The sequence below is a fragment of the Anopheles nili genome, chromosome 2 (assembly GCF_943737925.1).
Source record: "Anopheles nili chromosome 2, idAnoNiliSN_F5_01, whole genome shotgun sequence".
NCBI lineage: Eukaryota > Metazoa > Arthropoda > Insecta > Diptera > Culicidae > Anopheles > Anopheles nili.
The window spans coordinates 63,165,020-63,186,038 of NC_071291.1; the positions used below are offsets into that span (position 1 = coordinate 63,165,020).

The 21,019-nt window shown below is 46.0% G+C and overlaps 3 protein-coding genes and 1 long non-coding RNA gene across 4 annotated transcripts; all 4 read right to left on the reverse strand.

Annotated features, from left to right (window-relative positions):
* Positions 1-6,071: 6,071 nt before the first annotated feature.
* On the reverse strand, positions 6,072-12,324 carry LOC128721044 (uncharacterized). Its single transcript, XR_008410770.1, has 3 exons — positions 12,229-12,324; positions 10,576-10,772; positions 6,072-6,166 (listed from the first exon to the last, which is right to left on the reverse strand). It is a non-coding gene; the product is annotated as an uncharacterized LOC128721044 (long non-coding RNA).
* A 2,653-nt stretch (positions 12,325-14,977) lies between these two features.
* On the reverse strand, positions 14,978-15,814 carry LOC128727796 (ficolin-1-like). Its single transcript, XM_053821743.1, has one exon. The coding sequence runs from the start codon at positions 15,812-15,814 to the stop codon at positions 14,978-14,980; it is 837 nt and encodes a 278-aa protein (XP_053677718.1).
* Positions 15,815-16,653: 839 nt separating this feature from the next.
* On the reverse strand, positions 16,654-17,187 carry LOC128720542 (ficolin-3-like). The gene has a single exon (XM_053814216.1). The coding sequence runs from the start codon at positions 17,175-17,177 to the stop codon at positions 16,707-16,709; it is 471 nt and encodes a 156-aa protein (XP_053670191.1). The 5' UTR covers positions 17,178-17,187; the 3' UTR covers positions 16,654-16,706.
* A 620-nt stretch (positions 17,188-17,807) lies between these two features.
* Positions 17,808-20,469, reverse strand: LOC128727806 (ficolin-1-like). Its single transcript, XM_053821754.1, has 2 exons — positions 19,793-20,469; positions 17,808-17,811 (listed from the first exon to the last, which is right to left on the reverse strand). The coding sequence occupies exons 1-2, from the start codon at positions 20,467-20,469 to the stop codon at positions 17,808-17,810; spliced, it is 681 nt and encodes a 226-aa protein (XP_053677729.1).
* Between the last annotated feature and the right edge of the window lie 550 nt (positions 20,470-21,019).

A 21,019-nucleotide genomic window follows, 5' to 3' on the forward strand; every position in this document is an offset into this window, starting at 1 on the left:
CGTTGAGAGGTTTATGCGATGGGACTGTTAACCTTTTGAGGGTCAACTATCGCGCGTTGCGCAAACCCTTCAGGGTGCGCTAAAAGTAGTCTCAAAATTCGCATTATATACAAAATACGAACCTTTTTCACAACAACACGTGCAACACGATTGTGGTTGCACGTTCACAGAAAAAAAAACATTATGCAGCCCTCATTTTCTGCCGCATTGGAGGGTGTGATTAAAATGCGATTAAAAGAAAATAACAACCACACTGCCCGGTGCAGTGCATCGGTTTTAAATTTTCATTTTCACATACAACCCCAAAATCCGAAAGCACACCGAAGCCCATCAACCATGGTGGTTGCCGGCACTCAAGCTCATAAGCAGCTCACCGCCGGTGCCAGCTGCCGATGGACGGGCCCCTCAATCAACGCGACAACGGTTACGGCCAGCGAACGATTCAATTAAACATGCAAATGCAATAAATTGCAATCTCCAAAAATTGTGTAACCCTTCCGGCGTCACTCATCGCCTCCGTTTCGGGGGTCCCAAAAAACATGCCGGATTGGATGAGGAACTAGAAAATTTACCAGCCACCAATTGTTGCCAGCTGAAGCGCTGTGCGAGGAAAATGGAATGGACCGTTGGTGAGTGTTATTTTCTCGCTTCGTTATGTTTGACCAAACACTCCCCGAGAGGCCCGCCGGGTGTTCCGGGTTCGTGTGACATTATTTCGCAGCTGCCAGTTTCGCTGTCCGCAATATTGATTGTTATTTGAAACACGCATTTTAATTACGAACAAACAGTTTGACCCAATCGTGGTTCCCTTCCCCGGGGGTACTCGGAAGCGGGTGGATCGCTGTCACGCCGAGATTGGCACACGTGCACAATTGCGCTAGCGATGATGAAAGTGCAACCAAATCGCCGCTGTTATGCTATCCGAATGCTCCGTTGGGCATCTAATTTTCCCCCGAAATGCGCGTGTGTGCGCGCGTGCCTGGTTCGCGCTTAGGGAGCACTTCATTTGTGCCACCAGCTAGGATAGCCCATTCAAACGTGGAAGAGCTAGCGAGGTATGAACGCAAGCTAGTTCCCGAATGGCGCTTTTTTCTGGCAGCTCAAAACGACAAACGACATCCTACAAATTCCCATCCAGCGCCATATGGAGCCAGCAGCTCAACGCGCGAGTGGGTGTGTGCGAATTGAACGTATTAAAACATGATCCAACATTGGTCAACACGCTCGTGCCAGCACCGTACTCGTCGGTGACTTTTCCACGACTTTTTTCGCACCCATTTTCGTCACCATACGCTCGTATCCATTGGAAAAGTCCATCCGAACCGAAGCGCACCATATTCAACGGGTGGGTGCTTGTGCGGGTGAGCCGCGCGAAAAAGTAATCTGGAAATTTAATGACATTCCATTTTCGCTGAAGTCAATTGAATGCGCCCGTCAACCGAAACGGGACACCCGCGTGAGGTGAAAAGCGATAGCCAGACCCGGTTGCCGGTCGAGCACACGGACTTGTGCTATGGACATTCCATCCTGTCGATCTGCGCGCGAGCGTTGGCTTGGACGTTCGCACTCACCTAATTAATAAGTCGCCGATTAGTGTGGGCAGTGAACAATGAGCGCACTGAACGGGATTCCGGTGAACAATCGCGTGGACAATGCGCGAACAATGGGGGGCCCACATTCCGGAGCGCTGTTCGCGCGCATCGGCAACATCTGGTAGTGCATAGTTTTGGGGGAGGTGAGATTTCTTTTCGGTTTTTGTTTTTTGGAGATGAATAATTGGCCTTCAAACAGGCTGAACATACGCCAAGCTGCCCTGGTGATGTAACGTTCGAGTTATTGCATGATAAAAAATTGGATAACCCGAACAATGAAGGGAGCGATGCATTTAATAGAGTGCATAACTGTACTCGTGGGCGAGTTATACATTCTGCTGAGTCAATTAGTTGTCATTTGATGGAATGCCGTTTAGCGTAGATTGCACCACATGTTTTCGGAAACGCATTAGGAACTAATTAACAGTCCTGAGAAATGGCCTTTGAATTATGTCCTACATAGTTAACATTAAAGATTGAGGAAATTTTTTTCACATGACAGAGAATGTTTATTAATTGCTTCTGATTCTAATTTCACTACTCATATAAAAACATATTTTTACAACATTCCCGTAAGTACCTATTAACTTCAATTAAAACATAAACATTGAACGAAAATCCCTTAGTAGGCGCTGTAGTACCTGTCAACGATTTGACAGCGCTTTGTTTGCGTTGACGCAAATTTGTTATACCTATTTGCTCTAAAACCAGCTCTTGTTTCCAGCGTTTGAAATTGTTCCACACGGGCTAATTCCAGCTCCAAACAGGACGCACATTGTGCCGTAAGTGCATTTTTATGCCAACATTCAAAGGCATACCGGCATACGAAATTGCGCACCGCACTGGAACCATATCATTACCCTGCTTTAAAAGTCAATTTTCACCATGCCATGGTGCCCCGTCGACGATAGGTGGCCCCCTGTTTGGCGTGAGAGCAGGCGACAACAACAAAAAACGAAGGAGAGAGCCTAAACACCACAGCGCATTACAACTTCAAAACCCCACAAGTGGCACTTGGAAAAATGTGCCCCCAAAAGCCATCAAATGCTTACCGCAAAAAATCCCCTCCTGCCAGTTTGTCCGCATGGGTCTGCAACCATGCGCTGCCGGCATTAGCACCACTACCACCCCGGCAAAAGGATAAGTACGGGTGGTAGAGAAATTTACACGCTTCACCGAAACCTTTAACGAACTTCCCCCAGACACGGCCTCGGGCCCGTTCCACCGGGGATGCTGTTTGAGTTCCCAAACTACTGCACCTAAAACCGGGCAGGTGGAGTACGCAACTGGGATCGGCAAACGGCAGCAGACAATATAGGCATCACAATATCCGGCCGGGGTGAACTGCATGTTCACTGTTCGCTGGCCCCACTTCCGGGCTAAAGGGGGAATGAGAGCACACAAACGCTGACCACCTCGGCAAACCGATCCGGACCGACCACGAAAGTGTTGATTTTCATCACCCGTTAAATTACAATTTATTTGCGCGCTCGGTGAACGGAGGCGAGCGAGTAAAATTATCATACATAATGAAATATGGTAATGACTTTTCTAATTCACCCATCGTCCTTTGGTGGGTGGGGATGCAGGAACGCGCTGCTGGAATGCACACTGTTCGCCCTCGAAGACGGAACGGACGGAAGGCATTTATAATAAATTTCCCTGCACCCTCGGGACACCACAATGGAGGCGAATGGCGAAGGACATTGATTTTCCTGCTCGCGCCGCGTGGATGGTGCATCTTTTGTTAGGCGTTACTGCATGACGTTTAATCCATCGGTACCTTTTTGCCGGACAATCGACCTCCCGAATGGCAGGCTAAACGGACCACTTGCCGGACAAAATGTGTCCCTATCCGGTGAAACACATGCGCAAAAACGCTGTTGCTCTTTGTTTCCACCATCCAGCGGGAAGGGTATTTTAAATGGCATTTTATGTTTTAAAACACTCGGTGAAACGCAAAAAAAATGTATGGCTATGTAAAATATGCCTACCAAACCACCTGCCAGCCAGTCGCTTGCCTTAAATGGGGTTGTGCCCGATGGCTTCTGAATTTTCCGGGCACCGTACATTACGCCGTTTTGGTTCATAAAATTAAAACCACTCATCCCCCCCCCCAAATCAGAAGCCAAACTCTCCAACCGACGAATCATTGTCCTCCCGCCGATTGGAATGAGGACTTTCGGATGCGACTGCTTTGTGTGTCCTTTTGTGTGTTTTTTATTTTGCTTTTTCGTTTCATACTCGGATTTTTCATTCCCCCCACGTAAGGGGTTCGTTACGGGTTGCCTGAGGCTCCACTTTTTTTTATTTTTGCTATCCGCATGATTGTTTTGCCTTTGTTGGCTTTGTTGGGATGCGTGTATTGCCCGTGGCCCTGAAAGGGATACACCGAACCGGACGCCGTTTGAGGGTGGCCTCGAATGATTTAACTCCCCAACGGACGACATTGTAATCAAGCTTGTTTTGTGGTATGTGTAAATGATATTTTCAACACTGCGGTGTCTCTTTCTCTCTCTCTCTTTGTCGGTCTATCTCGTTCTCTCTATCTCTCTCTATCTGTTGAGGGAGCTATCCCTCGAGACACAGGAACCATTTACGGGCGGGACATTTGGGCGTTGATGCGATCGGTCCCCCACTCAAAGGGACGAATTTATGACATGCGAACGTTCATTCCCGTAGGGCGAACTTCCCCGTCGGCATGCAGGACGACGAGAGCGCTAATTACAGTGTAGCGGATGGTAGATTTGCCATCGCGTTGAATTATGCGAAACCACACCAATCTCCGAAGGGCTAGCGTTTTAGCTCGTCCAGCAGACAGAGTATCAGCATTTTTCATTAGCCCCTTCCCCTTTTTTTTTGGAGTTAATGAACGAAATCAAAAGAAAGCGTTTATTACTGCGCAAATGTACACGTTCATGAACGTAAACAGGAAGCTGCAGCATATTTTGTACCTGCTTTTGGTCGTTATTAAGCGGCACATCCTTCTAAAAGTGTTGTGCGAATTGCATTTTATTATGTGAGTGATTTTTTTTCTCCACTTTGCTGGTGTTTTTACTCAAATTTAAACACAATCAAACTGCTGTAAACACTTTGCTTTGATCTTGTTGGAATGAAATGGAATTATTTTTATTTTTTTTAACGCGTCATTCAACCCCATTGGACACATGTGGCATCAGTAATTCGACCAATTCGACTGGCACCACAAGCCAATAGGGGGAAAAACCCCCTATAAATTTGTGGTTCAATCACGTTCAGCTGCCCCCAACGCCCTCCATACAGATGGTTCCGTGATAATGAAGCTACATCAGTCTTCTTTTATTGTAGCGAGCATTCTACTTTCCATTCCACCAGGCGTCTGCATCTCCCACGGGGAGCTAAAATGCAAATGCACCGAATTGGTCCCGTACCGGCACGACCACACGACCGAGAAGTGACAAACAAATTCGATTACCAACTGCATCGGCCGGTGGCGCTGATTATGTCACTCGCCATTTTCCCGACCCGCCGGCCAGGAGCCATTGAACGCACCTTTCAGGGGGGACGCGTCTTACTCGTACCGTGGTTTTTCCTGCACTTCGAAGCCTGATAAATGATGCAATAAATTTAAGCTTCACACTTTCGTCGATCAGATATTGCCCGCGATGCAGCTGACGGAAGAGCAACGAGAGGTTTTTTTTTCTATATATTGCTTTCCTACTCTTTTCGCACGCCCATCAAGAGCTCCCGGGACCTACCGCAGTCCGCTAGCGATTGGCCATCGTTCGGGCACCACAATTTAACCAGGCTCACCAGCAAAACACTCACCGGCGGGTTGATCGAATTGTCGTGTACGACACTACGGGTACAAGTGGCAATAAGTGCCGTAATCTGGTGGCATTAATTGGTTTTATTTGTTGTTGCACCGGTACCGCAGCGGCCGGTGCTGCCAATCGAACGCTACCGCTCCGAGGCTCGAACTGCTGCGCTTGATAGCTAGCAGCGGATTAAGTAGGCTTCAGCCGAGAACGAAAATGAAGGTCCGCCCTTTTTTACGCTCCATCAAGGGCCCTCCCGGGGTGCAAATTATCCGTCGCATTCGGTGGAAACGGCATTTTAAATGGGCACTCCGGTGGCACCGGCAGCTCGTGTGTGCATTTTGATTATCCATTATCTATTCCGCGAGCGCGCATGTTAAATTATGCATGGCCTCATCAGTGGCACAATAAATTTCATTTCGTGCTCAATCGCATACCGACGCGCGTGCACTTTCTGTCAGGCAAAATTAAATAAATTCACGTGGCAGCGCGCGCTGGTACGAGTGTAATTCCCTCAGCTTTACACCAGCAAATCGTTGTGCATTTGAAAGCGCGCATGTAAATTGAATCACATCAATCAGCATCATGATCAGGCTGCCGTTTAATAAACTGCAGAGTGAACCACCAGGCGCCTCCATCAGGGGCTCCACAGTAAAACACCAGGCGCCTCCATCGGTGCAGGGGAAGCATGTTTGACAGCTGAATCTCGTCACAGTAAGCTATGCTAGTGAGTTTTTGTTCGTTTTGACAGATCACAAACTAGGGAGTCTTGTTTTCCTGTCAGAATAAAAGCGTGCACTTGATAACAACTCAACAAAACAGTAATTATGATTACACCTTTTTTTCCTATTTAATCATTTCTTTATCAATTTTGCATTACTGACAAAAACGCTTCAACTGCATTATCCAGAAAGTCATACGAAAATGTATCTCACTCTTGATCATATCCAATTGCATTCAACATGCCAAAGCGCAACACAACCCAACACACGAAATCGAGCTTGAGGGATCAATTTCCCGGCACCCGGCCCGAAAAGACCCCTTCGAGACCGGACTTATATATCAGTGCCATATCGAGTGGGCACTCGACTCTAACGCCAGCAACCGGGTACGGCTCATAAATTCAAATTAGCCCCTCGAACGGGACATCACTGCGCCTGCAGTGTCGTATTGCTGTCGATCGATTCCGATGCCACCCGCTCCGTACGAGCCTGCATTGGCCCACCCAATGAGTGTAATTATTTTCCAATTGGTGACATTATTAACATTCCGGAATCAGCGAACTGACACGAGCGGCACGCACCGATTCACTGTCAACGCTCGATTCCGAACACCGATAAACGGTGACCGCCGGAGGCCGCATCGCCGTTGCGCGCCGTCCGTGGCCATTCTTTCGAAGCGATTATTATATCCGCTCGTTCGAATCGATCCCGGAAGACCCCGGCAGCAGCCCACGGATTGGCAATGGTCCAGTAACTTATGGGCTGTGCCGGGGTATAAATTGCAAAACCAGTTCCCAGCCCATCGGGCCTCGTTGCAACTGCGTGCTGCGTGCGATTGCATGTAGCGCGACCGCAAATTTTCGGTCGAATTAACAACACCAGCGCGCGGGTTGCAACCTTCGGCCGGGAAGCTAGCATCACCCGCATCGACCCGTAAACGCGTGGCGAAACCAGGCGAAACGTGCGCGCGTACGCTTGCGTGGAGGAGTGAGTGAACAGCCACCAAGCACCACGTAGCAATGCAGCCCGCATGAGCACAAGCAAATATCATAAAGCTGAAGCGCACCACATGTAACGCATAAGCCCAAACCGCACTAACCGATAACTAACCCACATGCCACCGGTGAGCTTGGAAGCGTGTTTAACTTTCGCGTCACGAGCGTTCGAAAGTTCCTTTTTTTGCTGGTATTTTTTTTACATTTCCCTTCACCGAAATCTAGTCGTAATTTAAAGCGAGAGAAAAATCGATTGGTACACCAGAAATATGCCAAAAGTGTTTACTTTTTGCTAGCGTAAAATTACTCCAAAGCTGGAAAAATATTACCAGCACGAAAAACACGCTTTAAGCGCCAACAAAAAATACCGTTTCGTTTGGCACCACCAACGCCTGAAACCCCGTTCAACCAGTACCGGCGTTTGACGTTGGCCAATCTAAAACCATGCCAATCACCGATGCCAATCATCGCTCTCTCTCGTTCCCTCGGCAGCCCAATCAGTTTATTTTAATTGACCACGCTACGTTACCGGTCTCGTGGCCCCTGTTTCCCAGCCATCTTTTTCGCCTTTTATTTTCCCAGCGTTCCACCTCGCGCACGAGTATGCTCCCAGTTCGGCAACATTGCTGAAAGTAACTGCACCGGAAAAATCTCGAAACTCACGGGAACTCTCGGGAAAAGTTCGATCGAACGACACTGGGCAGCGCGTGGGGTCAAAGCGAGCGTGTTGTGCATGCTACCGAACCGATCCCCTAAATTATCCTGGCCCTCTGTACCGTGCGATTAGGAAAAGGTTGGGCAAACAGTAATTTTACAACCAACGGGCACGCCTTTCTCTAGGACCAGTGAGCACTGGAAATAAAACGGCACAAATTGAATGCAACGCCAACAAACGCGCAAAGGGAAAGAAAGTACATTGCTGTTAATTAAAACTGGTCCGAACGAACCACTGCAGCTGGTAGCTCGCTTGCACTAGGCGTTTTAAATCAAGGACAGGAATTTAATAACTTTCCGGCCTGTGACATCCGGGTGCTGTGAATTTCTAAATCGCATTTTACCTCAGCCACACAAATTGGGCTTTGGCATTTTCGATCAAACTCCCAAACAATTCATCAATCTCCAAAAGCTGGATTAGCTCTATTAATAGTTTTTAGAGTCGAAAATCCGAATAATGGTACTCGACCCACGGCAGCTTCGCAACAAGGTTGGCTCTCAGGCGTACTTCACCCAGCGCCATAATGGGCTCGCCGTATCGTATCGTCGTTATTTGCTTGCGGGAGCACGCGACGGAAGAAAAATTCATCAATCACCCGCTAATATTAGCATTAATAACCATTCAAGGGCCGCTTTCATTTTGCGCACAAACGAGAGCGCCCGCAGTCGGCTCACGAGCAACAGGAACGGCCAAATATTTGATAAATACGGCGCTTAATGATACTTCAATAATTGATTTATTGGGCCGCGCTCCAATTAAAGTTTTAATGAGCGCCAATCGCTCAAATGCATTGGCCATAAATGAATTAAATGGAAACGGACCGCGTCACTTGAGGTGGTCACTCGAAAAAAAACGCGTGATCATGGGCGGTCACGTGGGGTGCTGCGAGTGGGGAGGGAAAAAGCACACACACACCCACGAAAGCGCGGAAATAAATCGATCCCGATCGAGTGCCTCCCGATTGAAATATGATCCAATTTGGACGGATTGAAAGCGGTCTTCCCGCGTGGAATGTGTCGCGTTTCATTTTCTGGGGATATTTAACAGGTTTTCTCTTGAAAAAACGATCCGTTTAGCAAGCCAATTAGATTTTATTTTACAGCCTTTAATTGTATTTGACTGCAACGCGCCACACAAAAACGCTATTGTGGTGCGAAGCGTATGGAAAGAAAAATATGACATTCATCAATAAATGCATAAGCTATGCTACGTCAACAGTTAAGTGAGAGAATGCAATAGAAACGGTTCACTATCAATGGCATTAAGTCAAATATTGTGCAATGCATCAAAATGCAACACCAAAGTGGAAGCAAATAAAATGTGCTACATGAAAGCGCGCGTCCAAATAAGCCTTAAAAAAATCACACGTTTGTGTGCAACTCATTTCCAAATCGGACGAAAAGGTGTACAATTTTCCGCTCTTGATTGAAATGGTATTTAAAAATAAAAACAAAGGTTTGGCTCAGCCGGCTAATTAATCTTTAGCAGAGCAAAAGCGCAAAGAAGAGATTACGTGCATATGAAAAATGTTATCCTCCCTATAGTGTACCTTTTTTTTTGTTGAACACGAAACGGCTCGATAATTGATCCCCGAAACCATGTTCCCGGTGGCCTATTAACGCGTCAACGTTTGCTCAAAACCGCCGCCGAACTGTCTTGCCCCAGCGATGCGATGAATCACTCGCAACGGAATCAAAACCCAAACACCCCCTCCCCCCCCCCCCCACAAACGTGCATAAAATTCATTCTCAAAAAACAAAAACGTGAGCAACCAACAAAAAAAAACTGGCCCAAAATGGCACAATGCGTTCCATTCCACGATGGCATGTTCGCGCACGTGCTCATGTTTCAATCCGGCGTCCGACAGCCAGCTAGATTTGCGGTCGAGGCTCAGGCATTGATGTGGCATTGAGACAAAAGGAGAGAGAAGGGAAAAGAGAGAGAGGCAAAAAAGGATACCCACTCCCACTCTCCGTTCGCTGGCTCACGGTCCCGGATCATGACCGGCTTATGACGACCGAAAGCCAACGGTGCACCGAGGGATGGGCTGGTCGACCGTAATATCCTGCCACCAGGCAAGCGGGTCCCAATATCCTGTCAACGGCGGGGGTGGGGGGCTCGTCTGCCACCCATCCACCCACCCATACACACGCGCATCAGTCGACTCAACGCGCGCGATCATCCTGTCAGCGAACGGGAGCGGCCCCGGATAAGCGTAAATAAATAAACAGGGTGAAAATGAGCAAATGAGTGGTTCGCTGTGCAAGGATGCGCCACGAGTCCGAACCCGGCGCTCGCTATTGTTATTTTTAATTTATGCTCCTGCACGTGAGCACGCGGTAACGCGCACGAAGCGAAGCCACGTTTGCACGTCGCCAATGTCACCGGTCACCGAGGAGGATGCGCATGTTTGCCGTGTTCAGTTGTTTGTAGCAAATGTGACACCAAAAGCTTGGATTATTACTTCACTGGAAACCGGTGCAAAGGGCTGGCAAGGATATGTGACAACGGAGGATTGGTTGAAGAAGGAAAAAAAAACAAAAGTGATAGGAGAGCAACAAATAAAAGGACAAAAAAAACACACACAGGATACGTACGCCACGTGGACGAGGACGACGCGGCCATCGACGGGTGGGATGCGAGCTGAGGGAGGGGGGAAAAAAGCTGGAAACGCGAAATTACTGCCGGGACGCAACGATGGCTCATTTCAGTATATCATTTTTGCGAGAAAATTGTTTTATGGCTTTTTATTACCTGCTTACGTGCTGTCGTTCCGGAATAATTAGCACCGCAATTGGTGCATCCACACGCGCGACTGCACTTCCGGGCTGGGAACCGTGTCACGAAGGGCTGTTTTTATTTTTTTTTATGTGCTTTGTTTCGTCCTCGTTCTTTTTTTTCTCATTCCGCTTTTCCGCCGCCCGTCCACGGGTACTATCCATCAGAGTTTTCTAACGAAAAAAAAAGCCCGTAAAGGGGTTGCAAAATAATTAGTCGCTTTAAAATGAACTCCCGTTCCACTTCCGGTGGGTAGGGGACATAAATTATCCGGTGCGAGAAAGGGGCAGCAGTCGGGTGCCATTACGCAAATACGGGAAATAATGTCAGAAACTAGCGGGAGCGAATTAATTGCCAGCTTTTTTTCGCGTTTATAATTTTGCATTATGCGAGCTCATTTGAATGGGGCTGAGAGAGGAAGAAAAAAAATCGGTGAGTGAAAAAAAAAGTATTATATCGATAAAAACCACCCATTTGTCTGATTAGCGTGCACAAGCGGTGAGGTGTGAAGCGAAAATCAATGAGATTATTTTGATTTATCGCGCGTTTGCGAATTCGATTTCATTTCAGCTGCCAATAGGTAATTTGTCCGCGGCTCAATCAGTGGTAATGCGACCTTGTTTTGTTATATTTTGATTAAAAAAAAAGATTAAATAACACTTCCACACCGATGAAGCTGATAATAATTTAGCAGATGAATAAAGTCGCAAAACGAAATACGAACATTGGTCAAGAAACATCAACCAAGTTAGTTACGGTTTCATCTCACCTAGAAGTTGTGCGCACGAGAAACTCGTCCATCCACGTCCATCTCTTATCACCTTTCGCATTCCCAACGACCTTTCGCTTTCCCACGCCCAGCTCCCCACGAACCGCTTTCCCCGTTTGGCTCATGCCAATCCGTCTTCCCACCGTGGGTCTCTCGCTGTCACAAAACCGCAAACATTATACGCAATTGATAAACTGTCCAGCCGTCGCACTCGCCGGACGAGTGCCTTTGCGGAGTGTTCAGCCCAACCGGCCGGACAGTCATTTAGTCGAACATTTAGCTCCACTACATAAATCATGAAATGACGAGAAAATTCAATTATCCCCCCGCTCTCACCCCGAGCCGGCCCGCATGCCCTTCAGCGGTGAACGCTAAGACGCAGGGGCGTTGAGCCTAAAACAAAACAACTCAATTTATCGTAAATAATTGATGATTTATTCGCCCTCGCGCTCGATCTGGAAGGGATGCGCTGGCGTCTTCTGGCGAGTGCGGTGGTCGGGAAAAGGCCACCCGGGTGACTTCGACACCAGTTTCACCCCCTGATCGTAGTTGCGTAAAGGGGACCGACGGGAAAGCCGTCGCGCGTCGTAGCTGATTTAACAATAAATTGAAATTAATCTATCCTAATAATGCCTACTTGGACGGAGCCGGGCCCGATCGGTGCAGGCGTCGGAACATCATCCCAGCCGCCTTGGATGAGCCTGCTTGCGAGCGTAATATTTCACAATATTTTCTTCCCAACAGCGGGCGAGTTGCCATGGCAGGAAATGAACACCATTTCTACCAGCGCACCGAATGGTGCGCTTGCTTCCGACCAAACGGCCCAGAATGAACACCGGTACTATCACCATAATCCTTACCGTCATCATCGGCATTTGGTGTTGCTTTTCGTCGTTTCAGTTGTAAATGTTTTATGCAAACGCACCGCAGCTGAACGACCACGGGTTGGGCTTACGGTGAAGCCGGAAGGTTGAGTCTTGCTGGGCCAATTTTCCTCCGCACGTGCAAGCGCTTTTCAGAAGCTTCATCCGAGCTGGAAACATCCCTTTCCGTCGTTAGACGTTGTTGTTTTTCGCCATTCCCCTTAGTGGTGATGGAGGCGTCCTCGAACCGGGTGGATCCGTGGAAAATGTGAGGGAATTTTCTAGGAAAAGGTGGAAAAACGCTCGCTTCCCGAGACGCTGTTCATGCTTGTTTTTTTTTGTCTTAAAATCCCTCCCAGCCATCCAGGCGTTCTGGTCGAAGTAAGACCGTTGTAATGAGTGCCTATGGTTCGCACATCCAATCACGCCCAGTGCCGTGTGTTTCCCGGCACGGCACGCCTGCTCGAAATCTATATGCAAATTTACTAATAATCGTAAAAAAATATATTTCTCAAACCCAGCAACCAGCAGCTTCTGGACCAGAAACGTGCAGCAGCTTGCCCTCGTTTACGTCTGTGTTTTTCACGATTTACAAATTCAACTGATTACGGTCCACTTTAAACTCGAGCTAGGAGAAGAAAAAACACATTTTAACATCGAGATAAATTGGCCAAATAATACTCAATTTAACTAGCTCAAGGCTCACCTGGGATGCGAAGAAGAAACTAGGACGGGGCAGAAGCAAATCCAGCAGATCCCTCTCGAGTGGGGGGTGAAAAACCAACGTAGGAGGGAAAAAAACTAATACCTAAATAAAAGCTCCACTCATCTCTGCCTCGAGAGCTGGTACATGCATAATTTAGGCGCCGTGTTTTATTATTAACCATCGACGATAGACATGAACGTTTTACGTTTCCGCTACGGCTCGTAAACAGTCGCGTAAACATGGACCGAGACTACTCGGTACAGAAATTTCCAAACGGGCTCAAACGTAATCATTTGCCGAGGTAAATGTTATCGCTGTTGTATTTCTATCACTGCCCGGGACAGGCCGTACAAAAGCGCGTGGTTTTAGTTTTGTGCTTCAGTAATGAAGCGTTCTGTTTTTTTTTAGAAACAAGAAGACGAAGATAAAGAAGAAAAACGCCAGAACATGACCTTGTTGATTGCATTTTTCTGCGAAAGTAGGAGTTGATAAGGCTGAAAAAATCATGTTATGACCTTTTATTCCTGCTACTATTCCCACAGCCTGCTTTATCTGCGCCAAAACTACTCACCACTGAATATTCGATGAGCTTTAGCGTCCAAAAAAAAAACGTTGCAAACAAAACTTTCTACACTAAACATTCGCATGTTTTCAAGTAAAATCCTACTCTTTCAAATAAGTTTGCTTGTTATTTTTTTCCCGCACAAACCAGCACACAAACACTCCTGGCTCAGTCTCCTGCTCCTCGTACACGAGAACAAACCCCATGTTATTATCACTTGTAACGTCGCCATTAGTCAATCCCCACCGGTCGGTCCCGGCAAACCAACAGGCTAAAGCCCGCGTGAAAGGGAGGATAAATTTTCTCCAAATGAACAAAACGAACGAATTTTCCACCCCAAGCAAAACCAGCCAGAGCGGTGGAACCCACCGGCACGGTGCTGCGCAGAAAATCGTCCGTGAAGAACGAATGAAAGTAGATAAATTAAAATTGTAAAACCTCTTGGCGCGTATTCGCGGGGCGCAAACCGAAGGCGAGCATCCTTAAGATGCGCCGCGGCACTAGCGTTGCCCTTCGGGTTGGGCCGCAAGGAGGGAAAAGTTTTCCAGATTAGCATCTTCACCGACGACGGCGAGTTGGCTCCGGTTCGACCCCGGACCCGGGTTCCGATTCGCACTTCGATCCTGGCAGCACTAGTGGCAGCACTTCTACAGCGGACAGATCGTCTCCCTCTCCAGAGCAGTAGCGGGGATACTTTTTAACTTCCTCACTTAAGACACGATTCGTTTATCATCAAGGCGAAAAGCGGGATTGCGACTGTTACTAGCGCGCGCCTCCGCTCCGGGAGCCCATTTTAAAGCGGCGTTACGTATTTTATCTTCGAGCGGAATTTATTCGCATAATTTTTCCCTCACTTTTCCGACCTCGGGATTCACCGAAATGGATGGCGCTAGTGAGATGGACAGGACCACGGATGCTAACCGATTGCCGAAGTTGTCCAGGCTCGCTGCCCGGGAGAAGGGAACAAGAAAAATGTCCGACTTTACAACCGATCCGGTTGGTGTAAACCAGCAGCCTGGGCCGCTTGTTAGAATGAAGTGATGAAATTTATTGCATTAAAAGCGAGATTGTGAACGCACAGTACGTGGAAGAGAAAGCAAGCGCGACAAACGCGGGTGAGAAAGAGAAATACGGTGGGCAGACATTTGCCCGAGATAATGAGGATTTATGAATGCGTTGGGTGTTGGGTGAGCATACAAATGTCGGTTTTTAATTGATCGAAATTATTTTGCACGAAATTGGTGCCCGCTACTCACGGCCTTAGGCTCGTTTGGTTTATTTCATGCTCTTTTTTTCGGCATAAAAGACTTTTGAGTCCACTCGCATTGGTAGCCATTGGTTTGGGCGGCTATAATCGTCACAACCTTATCAACGCGTAAACCCCACGAAGTTGTAAACATGTTTTATTTTAAACACACTATCAAAACGTTTGTTTCACAACATTGCACTTGCAATTATCAACTTAATGGTTTTTTGATTTAATCGTCATTATCTTCTGATTCGCTCTCACGAATCATCATTCGCGAGACAGCCATTCCCTCCTCGCTTTCCTTGTGTGAATACCAGAACATGGATTTAGGGCCAGCATCCATTAAGCGCCTTCCATTGAGATGGGAAAAATGTCCTTCTTGCATCCACCATGCTCCCTCATATTCAGCGGCAAAATTTTTTTTACCACCAGTATCCCGATCAAAGGTCAAAAACTTTAAGCCCTTGTGTTGGGTCAGCGAATCACCAGCCGATCCACTTTTGAACACAATTTTCTTCAGCAAGTAGTCCTCAGCTTCGCTACCAATCTCGAACTCCTTGTACCACGCGTACTCGTAGTTTCCCAGGAAGTCTCTCAGCTCCACTAGCATCTCGTACGATCCCGAGGAGGTTATCTGATGCAACCGTTCTAAACCCATCCAAAAGTCGTGATCGAGGCTTCCAAAGCCATTCCGGTACTCGTCCCAACCTCGGTTGAAGTCCTCCTTGCCATCGATCCGTTGCTGGAACACCAACCAACCTCCACTCCAACTTGACTGCTCGCAAAGCACCTCAAACGGTTCAATATTGGCTTCCGGAAGAAGCATATATTTACCGGAACGACTTGAGCGCTTCTCTTTGCAGGATCGAATCAAATTATTCAGCTGCAGCTGTTCATTATTACTGCAAGCACTCTGTTGCATGAGAATGCTCTCCGTTTGACGCCGCAACAACGTAATATTGCGACCTAACACCTCATTGAGCTGGTTCACTGCCCACAGAAGATCATCCAAAAGAGCTTGCTGTTGCATCTGTTTTTGACTTTGCTGTTTCATTACCAAATCCATTTTCATAAGATAGCTCCGTATCTGGTCCAGCTTGGTGGATTGCAGTTCGTTCTCATTTTTCAAAGGCTGAGAACCATTTTTTGCTCCACACACGGCGGCCACCACCAACAAGCAAAGCACAAACATCACTTCACAAACGCGCCTATACATGGCTGTCGCTCACTCGATCGTCGGGACGGAAATGAATCAGTTTGCAAATCAACGCGCTTTATATTGAAAATCGCTTCATGTATGACTCATATAAATATACCGACAATCAGTTGCTGAAGAAGGGTATCAGCATATTCCGATAGGTTGGATTGATAGTTAGTTACCAAGAAGTGTTTTATTCATGGCCACGCGCCGAGATGCAGCTAAGGACTACTTTTCTCAGAACAGCATTGATGTTGACATTTGGAACGATCGAGCTCATCTTTACTAAAACAATACGCCGCTTCTGAAGAGAGAATATGGGAATTGATTGCGGTGCAAATTGCCTTGTATGTGTTCATAGCGATGAAATGCTGATGATCACCGATCAGAAACGATCGGCCTTACTCGTAAGTATGAGTATAAAACTAGGCGTAAAAGTGATTAGTTTAATCGATAAATTGAGTTATCGATATTATTCTTCAATAGTTTCCATGTTCAATAAGTCAGTATAGATCTAAAGAAACTATAGCGAAGGCGTTCATTTGTTGTTTGGGAGTTCTTCGCTCGGATTTAATTTTCAGACAGCATTTCTCACATCATCAGTTTTAGTGAAACCTCGTACTTTACATACATATAAGTTGGAGCCTTTTCTTATTCTCATCAACCTAAATTTAATGAATAAAATTAACTCCAAAATCCTGGTGCAAAAATATGATTTATTCTATTTCTCTGCAACATATTGGAGCACAAACAACAGTGCTTACTCGATTATTTCTCGTATCATCATTCGCGAGAAAACCACCTGTACCCGCTGTTCTTCGTATGAATCCGATATCAACCACCACCATGCTTCCCCGTATTGAGCGGCAAAGTTTTTCTGACCATCGGTGTCCCGATCGTAGGTTAAAAACTTCAAGCCCTCCTGCATGTTCACCGAATCCTCAACAGTTCCGTTATTGTATTCAATTTTCTTCAGCATGTAGTCCTCGGTTTCGCTGCCAATCTCGAACCTCTTATAACGCCCATAAAAGTAGTTCCCATCGAAATCTTCTACCTCCAATAGCATCTCATATGGTCCCAAAGATGTAAGCTGATGCTGCCTTTCTAAACCCATCCAAAACTCATCATCGAGACTTCCGAAACCGTTGCGGTATTCAATCCAACTTCGGTTGAAGTTCTCTTTGTGATTGTGATGCTGATAGATCACCAGCCAACCTCCTCCGAAACGCATCTGCTCACAAAGCGCCTCAAACGGTTTAGTATTGTCTTTTGGTAGCAGCATGTATTTACCGGAACGTCTCGATGGTTCCTCTCTGCACGATCTAATCCAGATATTCTTTTCCTGCTGCTGTTGCTGCTGCTGCTGCTGCTGGATAACATTGAAATCGTGTGAATTGATTGGCATTGATCCCATCTGCTGCTCGTCAATCCGCATATGCTCAGGATTTGCGCAAGCGTTCTGTTGCTTGAGAATGTTTTCCGTTTGACGCTGCAACAACGTAATATTGCGGCCTAACACCTCATTGAGCTGGTTCACTGCCCACAGCAGATCATCCAATAGAGCTTGCTGTTGCATCTGTTTTTGATTTTGCACCTTCATCGACAAATCAATTTTCATAAGATAGTTCCGTAGCTGTTCCAGCTTTGCGGATTGCAGTTCGTTCTCATTTTTCAAAGGCAGAGAATCTTTTTTTGCTCCACTCACGGCGACCACCATCAACAAGCAAAGCACAAACAACACTTCACAAACGCGCCTATGCATGGCTGTCGCTCACTCGATCGTCGGGACGGAAATGAATCGATCTACAAATCAAGTCTCTTTATATTGAAAAATAACTCTTCTTTAATTGCTCATAGAAATTTACCTAGAATGGGGTACGCAAGAAGACTATCAGCATATTGCGATCAGTTCAAACTTGATAATTGATTACCAAGAACTATTTTATTTATAAAATACGCGCCGTGATGCAACTAAATAATATTCTTCTCACAACAGCATTGCGATAGATAACAATAGATGGTAACAATAGATAACAATAGTTTACAAAATAGATGTATTTTTAAACTAACGCTAGACCTTCCCGCATGCCCTCAAGAAATTTAGTTACTTTATTATTAAAAAAGTTATGACACGCTATTAAAGTTTCAATACAATATAGTTGAGAATAAACAATGCGGTTTATTGGTTAATTTGAACTTAAAACTCTTCCTGTATTGGTTTAATTTGAAACTCTTCCAAAATGCTACCTCAGAGTTACGATTGGAGTTGGTCAATAAACGATACCAAATATTTTTTTCTTGCACACCAAAAATGACGGAAATGTTGTCTACACACCACCAGTAGCATGCCTTACGAAACCGATTGATGATCTTGAACATGAAGTACTTGTGCTGGCGTAGTTCCTTTCAAAGTCTTTCAGCTCCACCAGCAGTTCATGTGGTCGCGAAGTGGTCAGCTGATGCAACCGTTCTAGACCAATCCAAAAGTCTAGGTGGAGGCTTCCGAAGCTATCCCGGTACTCGTCCCAATTTCAGTTGAAGTCCTTTTTGCCATCAAACTGTTGCTGAAATACCATAAAACCTGCGCCAAACTGCATATGTTCGCAAACGGTTTGTTATCACCACCCGGTTGGGATGTGGATTTGCCGGAACGTTTCGAAAGTTCCTCTCTACACGATCGAATCGGAATATTTTTCTGGAGCAGGATAGTACTGCCGATAGCTGGTTTTTGGGTTGGAATTGGTCCGACCGAGCTGATATCGATCAACATTTGACCGTCACTACTGCAAGCGATTTCGTAAACGGTCGTATTTTCCAATATTCTGTGCATCGACGTGATATTCTGCCCTGAAGCCAGGCTCAATTGGCAATAGGCCGCCAGTAGTTCATCGAAAACTACTTGCTGTTCCTTTTGCATTTGGTTCAGCTTTTCGATATCCTTTTCCATTAGTATATCAATGTCCAATGTAATAAGTTTACTCTGTAACTGACGCACCTTCCAACGTTCATTTGAATGTTGCAATGGTTGGTGCAGACTCGCTGCACTAACGCTGGCCACTATAAACGTGCAAAGCACGAACACCACTTCACAAACATGCTTTTGCATGGTTGTTGCTTATTCAATCTTCAAAACAGTAATGAATCGGTTTGCAAATCAACGCTCTTTATATCAAAAAATCCATCATGAACGGCTCATGGAAATCAACTAAGAATTAGTTAGAGAAGAAGACTTATCAACATATTGTGATCGGTTTGATTGATAATGAAGTAATCAGATGTATTTTATTTACAACCACGGGACAAGATGCAACTGAGGAATACATTTCTCAGAACAGCATTGATGTCGACATTTTGATCGACAGAGCTCATCCTTATTCAAACAACACACTGCGTCTGACGAGAGGTCATAGGAATTGTTTGCGCTGAAGATTGCACTATATTCGTTTTAGCGATAAAAAGCTAATGAATTCCGACCAAAAACGGGCGATTCTTCTGGTTAGTGTGAGCATAAAACTCAACTCCACTCAAACTCAGTAGGCCAAAAAAAAAACCAATAACGAACGACTTCTTCAAGAATCCTCTCTTTGTTACCGACATCAACCCAAATGAAATAGACCCAGTTCAACAAAAATCAAGAAACAAAACATTATGCTTGATGTATTCAGGTACTAAATTACATAAATAAACGTGTGTAATGGTGTTTATTAGTTGGTTTCACGAATCATCATTCGTGAAAAAGACATCCCCTTCTCGAATCGTCGGTACGACCACCAAAACATGGACTTTGAGCCGGATTGTTGAGTGCGCCTTCCATTGAGATGGGAAAAATGTTCTTTTTGCATCCACCATGCACCCTCATATTCAGCGGCATAATTTATCTGCTCCTCAGTTTCTCGATCAAAGGTCAAAAACTTCAATCCCTTGTGTTGGGTCAGTGAGTCACCAGCCGTACCATTATTGAATTCAATTTTTTTCAGCATGTAGTCCTCCGCTGCGCTGCCAATCTCGAACCTCTGATACCGTGCATACACAAAGCTTCCTTGGAAGTCCCTCAGCTCCACCAGCAGTTCATGCGGTCGCGAAGAAGTCAGCTGATGCAACCGTTCTAAGCCCATCCAAAACTCGTGATCGAGGCTCCCGAAGCCATTCCGGTACTCGTCCCAACCTCGGTTGAAGTCCTCCTTGCCATCGTACCGGTGCTGGAACACTAGCCAGCCTCCTCCGAAATGTGTCTGATCACAAAGAACCTCAAACGATTCAGTATTGTCTGGCGTTAGGAGCATGTATTTACCGGTACGCCTCGAAAGCTCCTCTCTACAGGAGCTAATCAAATTATTCTGCTGAAGCTTTTCATGTTTAGCACAAGCGTTCTTTTGCATGAGAATGTTTTCCGTTTGACGCCGCAACAACGTAATATTGCGACCTAACACCTCATTGAGCTGGTTCACTGCCCACAGAAGATCATCCAAAAGAGCTTGCTGTTGCATCTGTTTTTGACTTTGCTGTTTCATTACCAAATCCATTTTCAAAAGATAGTTCCGTAGCTGTTCCAGCTTGACGGATTGCAGTTCGTTCTCATTTTTCGAAGGCTGAGAATCATTTTTTGCTCCACACACGACGGCCACCATCACCAAGCAAAGCACAAACATCACTTCACAAACGCGCCTTAACATGGCTGTCACTCACTCGATCGTCGGGACGGAAATGAATCGATCTACTAATCAATTTTCTTTATATTGAAAATCGCTTCATGTATGACTCATATAAATATACCAGCAATCAGTTGCTGAAGAAGGGTATCAGCATATTGCGATAGGTTGGATTGATAGTTAATTACCAAGAAGTGTTTTATTCATTGCCACGCGCCGAGATGCAGCTAAGGACTACTCTTCACAGAGCAACATTAAAGTCGACATTTTGTACGATCGAGCTCTTCTTTACTAAAACAATACACTGCATCTGAAGAGAGAATATGGGAATTGATTGCGGTGCAAATTGCCTTGTATGTGTTCATAGCGATGAAATGCTGATGATCACCGATCAGAAATAGTCGATCTTACTCGTAAGTGTGAG

Bases quoted from the DNA above. Each gene is read 5' to 3' on its own strand.
- LOC128727806 (XM_053821754.1), bottom strand. From the start codon at position 20,469: ATGGATTTGGTAATGAAACAGCAAAGTCAAAAACAGATGCAACAGCAA.
- LOC128727796 (XM_053821743.1), bottom strand. From the start codon at position 15,814: ATGGATTTGGTAATGAAACAGCAAAGTCAAAAACAGATGCAACAGCAA.
- LOC128720542 (XM_053814216.1), bottom strand. From the start codon at position 17,177: ATGCGTTTCGGAGGAGGTTGGCTGGTGATCTATCAGCATCACAATCAC.